This window comes from Nicotiana tomentosiformis, chromosome 8 (genome assembly GCF_000390325.3).
Source record: "Nicotiana tomentosiformis chromosome 8, ASM39032v3, whole genome shotgun sequence".
NCBI lineage: Eukaryota > Viridiplantae > Streptophyta > Magnoliopsida > Solanales > Solanaceae > Nicotiana > Nicotiana tomentosiformis.
The window spans coordinates 5,049,006-5,054,318 of record NC_090819.1 but is presented as its reverse complement, the minus strand read 5'-3'; the positions used below and the strand labels follow the sequence as shown (position 1 = coordinate 5,054,318).

The window sequence follows — 5,313 nt, the reverse complement described above, 5'->3', positions numbered from 1 at the left end:
TAAGCAACATCACTATTAAAGTGATCACCTGACAAATGAGTCTAGTGATAGAACACACATCAACATAATAGAAGGTACACAAAGCAGGATGATTGCATGTGCTTCATTGACGTGTTTAACGATCCACCATTTCACCCTATATTGCTCTGACTTTTCAAAAATGATGCCGCGCTCATGTTGGATCCTCAAAAACTGCACTACTTTTGGAGTATCTGACACGCACCCGCAATATTTTTGATGAGCCCGAGCAACATAGAATTTTCACCAATGTATGTTTGAGATCAGCAGCACATGTTAGACCAACAGGCTGACCAAAATGCAGCCATAGTTCCCCGGCTTTAGCGTCCTTAACATGAAACACGATGCCTTAAATCACAGCTTCTTATATAAAATTTTCTTTGCAGTAAAAGTGCAGTAAAAGGGAATAATAGCTCAAAGATATATACCTATGTAACCGCTTGCTATTTCTCTTTGTAAAACTCACTCCAGTAGATAATAAAGAATGTCTACACAATATCTTACAGTCAATTATAGGAATACATTAGTGTACTTACTATTTCAGCCAAGTAATAAACAAAAGCAATCTCGAATTTACTGTTTTCTTAAGGCAACAGGTAACAATTGTTATGAACATAAGCATTTACATATGAACTGGTTGGAAACCAAGGTCGATAGATTTGTTCACAGCATCCAGCACAAGTTGAGTGACTCTGCTACTATACGGCCATTTGCTCTCCGGTTTGCTTTTCGATACTTCAATTGCCTTAACCAGCCTAGAAAATTCTTGAATCATAGAAGCCTCTTGCGGCAACTTAGAATTTACTTCAACTGCCTGAGGTTTCACATTCCATCCGATATGGAGATCCAAAAACTTGGCACCAGAAGTGAAGCTGAACGAAGCAGAGTTCTCGTCCATGGGGATAATGAAGTCGTAGAGATAAAAGGTACCATTGGAACCATAAACTCTCAAGTCCATCGTTTCATGTGAAACAAAAGAGCAGTAAAATGTAGCGACAGTTTCATCTTTTTCCCAATACAAGGAGGCACTGCATGTCAAGATAACTCCAGCCGAGTTTCTTGCGACAGTAGGCAGTGCAGTCACAGTTGTTGGCAGGTTTTGGTTCATAGCCCATAATATCGCACCAATGCAGTACCAACCCGCATCTCCCAGCGCCCCAAGGGCATCCAAGTCTGGCTTTACTCTGATGTTGTTTTCAAGGAATTCCGGACCAGGTGAATATGATGATGAGCTGTGAATCTTACCAAAAAAGAGCACTTGTATAGGTTAGTTACACAATCATCAATACTAATATTTTTGGAACAAAACCTAAGCACAAAAGGATTCATTTGATTCATGAACTGAAGCTGCATATCTTGTTTACACGCGCATGTATCAGACTATACGGGATTTCCACAAATCCCTTAATTGTCAAGCTACATAAGAAGTGAACTACATGAAGAAAGAAATGGCGAATTCTAGAATAAGCTGGTATTAACAGGAAACTAGTCCTCCATAAATTAAGAACAGATGCTATTATAATTTCCAAAATTTGGTCATACCGCGGCACGGTTAGATGTTTATCTATAATGCTACTACACTTAGGTACGCTCTCCGGCCATTGCAAATTGATAAGGAAATTTAAGCCACTGTCGTATACTACTAGGGTAATGGACCATAAAGTCAGTTCAAATTTCTGAAATCTACCATAAACTTCTCCAGATAAATGTAGCAAACATCTAAAGTACAAAGGGGCTCTTGAAAATACTAGTAATTTTCTTAACTCATGTTAAACCACACTAAATACCTTCTTTTGATATACTCAACACAAGTCCTTTGGAACATCAAAATACCAAAAAGATGAATTTCAACAAGAAAGAATTAAGGGAAACAGGTCAAAAATACCCTTCTATTATTTTATTCACCGCCGTACTATCCTTCATACCCTTATTATTAGCATATCATCTAACATTTACCCTCAACCCTAACAGAAAATCCAACCAGAAGTATAATGGAGGATAATTCTAGACCATAGTCAAAAGTAGAAGGGTAAATTGGACCTTTTCCCTACAGTCCCAATCCATGTCAGACCTCAAATACAAAGACGATTTGCTAATGACAAGTATAACATACTGTAAAAAATAAGTTGCTCGGTACACAAAGCATCCAGCGTTCACACAGAATCAGATGAAGTGTCGCACCCAAAGAGTGTGATGTAGACAGCCTACTCTGATGCGATCATTCAATGGCTGATTACACGGCTCAAAAGTATAACAGATGGTAAAATGAAAATTTAGCAGAATGGTATATTTGAACATTTTACTATAATTAAAGTCTCCTTAAAAAACTTACTGCTTTAACTTGTCCAAAGAGTTTAGGATCAGAAATGAACTCCTTCATTTTAGCAGTTCTAGGATGATGATACCACATACTAGCATCCATAAACTGAACCCCATTTCTTTCACAAGCTTCAATAATCTTATCAAGTTGAGTTACATTCAAAGCAGTAGGTTTTTCCAACAACAAATGCTTCTTTTTTTCAGCAGCCAAAATTGCCCAATGAAGGTGAAAACTAGTAGGTAAAGGCATATAAACTGCATCCACAAAAGGGTCATTAAGTAATTCAATATAATTTCCATAAAGTTTTATAGAATCTGATAATAAACTGTTCTTGATTGCAAAATTCTTGGCTTTTTCAATTGAACGGCTTGCTATAGCGTAAAGGGTTGAATTAGGAGATAAATTAATGGCTCTTGACATTTTTCTTGCAATTTCTGCACATCCTATGATGCCAAAACGAACTGGGGTTTCATTGTCTGCCATTTTTAGTTGTTGCTGCTGCTACTGCTATTTCTTTTTGGATGAATTTTGATTAAAGCTATAGTGGGAAACTGGGAATATAAAGGTGAGTGAAATAGAGAAGAACTAGGTGGCATGGGCTACAGCCACAAGTTCATTTTACAAAATGAAGTACAGTTTAATAATGTTATCTTTACTTTAATCAATATGCGATAGTATTTGATTGAATATGAAATTTAATTAGAAAAAAAAAAGTTGAAATTTGTGATTCAGATCAAGTAATAGAAATTTTGTGGCTATAAATTAGCATAGTAAGGATAAAATTAAAATTTTAAAATTAAATTATTATTTAATAGAGAACTATATTTTATTCTTTTTTTATTGACAAAAAAAAAGGAAGAGTGTCACACAAATTGTTACTATTTCATTTATTTAAAAGGTTAAAACAAAATTCAAGTGTCAGTTTGTTTATATGTAAATAGTATGACAAAATAGGAAATAGCGACAAAATAATTTAAACTATTTACATATTTTGATTATTTATACATAAATAGTAAGACAAACAATCAAAATAAAATATCATACCTTTCACTACAAATAAAAATAGGAAATAGCCATTAAATATTTTTTCTTCGTTAAGTAACAAATTATTTAGCTAAGGAATGGAAATTTCGTCTCACAATAAGCAAAAAAAGAAAATAATATCTTAAGGTAGGAACAGATTACTGGCGGAAACAAAATCAATCACTAGTGCATATGTCAGCCAATTGTAGACATGATGCTAAGAGATGAGCCCCTCGGTATGCTTAGTCGGAATGAAATGGCAATCCACATCAAGTGCTCATGAAAAACATTTTTGACAATGTAGCTGTAGCAATAGCGGTAGCTGTAGCAGCAATAGTAGTAGTAGTGGTGGTAGTTAGTCGTAGTAGTGGTGGTGGTTGTCGCAGTAGTAGTGGTTGTCGTAGTAGTGGTGATTGTGGTGGTGGTGATTGTGGTAGTTGTGGTGATAGTAGTAGTAGTAGTAGTCAGATATGAGCTGAAGAAGACACCAAAGTTAGCAGTGCCTTTAAGATACCTGAGAAGATGTAGAGCAGCTTGCATGTGTGGAAACCTAGGAGTTTGAATAAACTGACTTAAGTGTTGGAATGCAAAGCACAAGTCAGGCCTTGTGTGTGTCAAGACGTTGAGCTTCCCAACCAAACTTCTATAAGATTCGGGTGAAGGAAGAAGGTCACCAAAATCAGCCTTCAACTTAGTCGACAGATCCAAAGGGGAAACTACAGGGGATACTAGTTCACAATTATAGTCATGCATCATATCTCTAATAAACTTTTTCTGATGAAGCAGAAGACCAGAAGAAGAGTAAGACACCTGTATGAAATAGTTGAGAATACTCAAATCTTTGGTTTTAAATTGAGAGTCCAGAAAAGCTTTCAAAGAAGATATCTCATGCAAGTCATTACCAGTGAGATTAATGTCATCTACATACACAACAATCAATACAATAGAAGACCCACACTTTTTGACAAAAAAAGAATAAGCATTCAAGGAGTGAGAAGGTTCGAAAATCAAGTGTGATTGGCCTCAAGTGCCTCAAATTCCTTCCTCATGGCCTCTTGCCATGCTGGAATAGAGGCATCTTAATTGTAAGATGAAGGTTCAATAATAGTAGTATCAGCTAAGGAATGATAACAAATAGATAAGAAGCACTAGGGCCATATAATGAAGGGGGAAGTTGACAAACTGTAACGACCTCACTTATCGTTTTGTGAATTATCGTCTCGTTCGACGGTTTAAGATCTCGAGCAGCTTCCTAATGCGTATTATGACTTGCGTGTGTAGTCGAGTTTGGTTTTTGGAAGAACAATCCTTATTTTTGAAGATTAAATGAAAAGAGTTGATCGAAGTTTGACTTTTGAGAAAACGACTCCGGAATAGGATTTTGATGATGTCAATAGCTTCGTATGGTGATTTCGGACTTAGGCGTATGTCCGGATTTAGATTTGAAAGTCCGTAGGACAATTTGACTCATTTTGGCGAAAGTTGAAAAATGGAAGATTTTTAGAGAGGTTGACCAGAGAATTGACTTTTTGATATCGGGATCGGAATCCGATTCTGGAAATTGGAATAGATCTGTTATGTCATTTATGACTTATGTGCAAAATTTGAGGTTAATCTAACTTGATTTGTTAGGTTTCGGCATCGAATGTAGAAGTTGAAATTTCTTAGTTTCATTAAGTTTGAATTGAGGTGTGATTCATCGTTACAATGTTATTTGATGTGATTTGAGGCCTCGAGCAGGTCCGTGTTATGTTATGGGACTTGTTGGTATGTTAGGACGGGGTCCCGAGGGGCTTGGGTGAGTTTCGGGGCGGTCTCGGACCATATCTAGGCCATTTTTAGTTGCTGGTTTTTGGCCACAGATGTATGCACCGCGATCGCGGAAATACGGTCTCGATCGCGAAGAGCAATTTTGTTGTTTGGACACTGTGAATCACGATCACGGAAGTCTT

The 5,313-nt window shown here is 36.6% G+C and overlaps 1 protein-coding gene across 1 annotated transcript; it reads right to left on the bottom strand.

Annotated features, from left to right (window-relative positions):
- Positions 1-464: 464 nt before the first annotated feature.
- Positions 465-2,930, bottom strand: LOC104114875 (uncharacterized oxidoreductase At4g09670-like). The gene is made up of 2 exons (XM_009625413.4): positions 2,351-2,930; positions 465-1,258 (listed from the first exon to the last, which is right to left on the bottom strand). Exons 1-2 carry the CDS (start codon positions 2,819-2,821, stop codon positions 641-643), a joined length of 1,089 nt encoding a protein of 362 aa, XP_009623708.1. The 5' UTR covers positions 2,822-2,930; the 3' UTR covers positions 465-640.
- Positions 2,931-5,313: the final 2,383 nt, after the last annotated feature.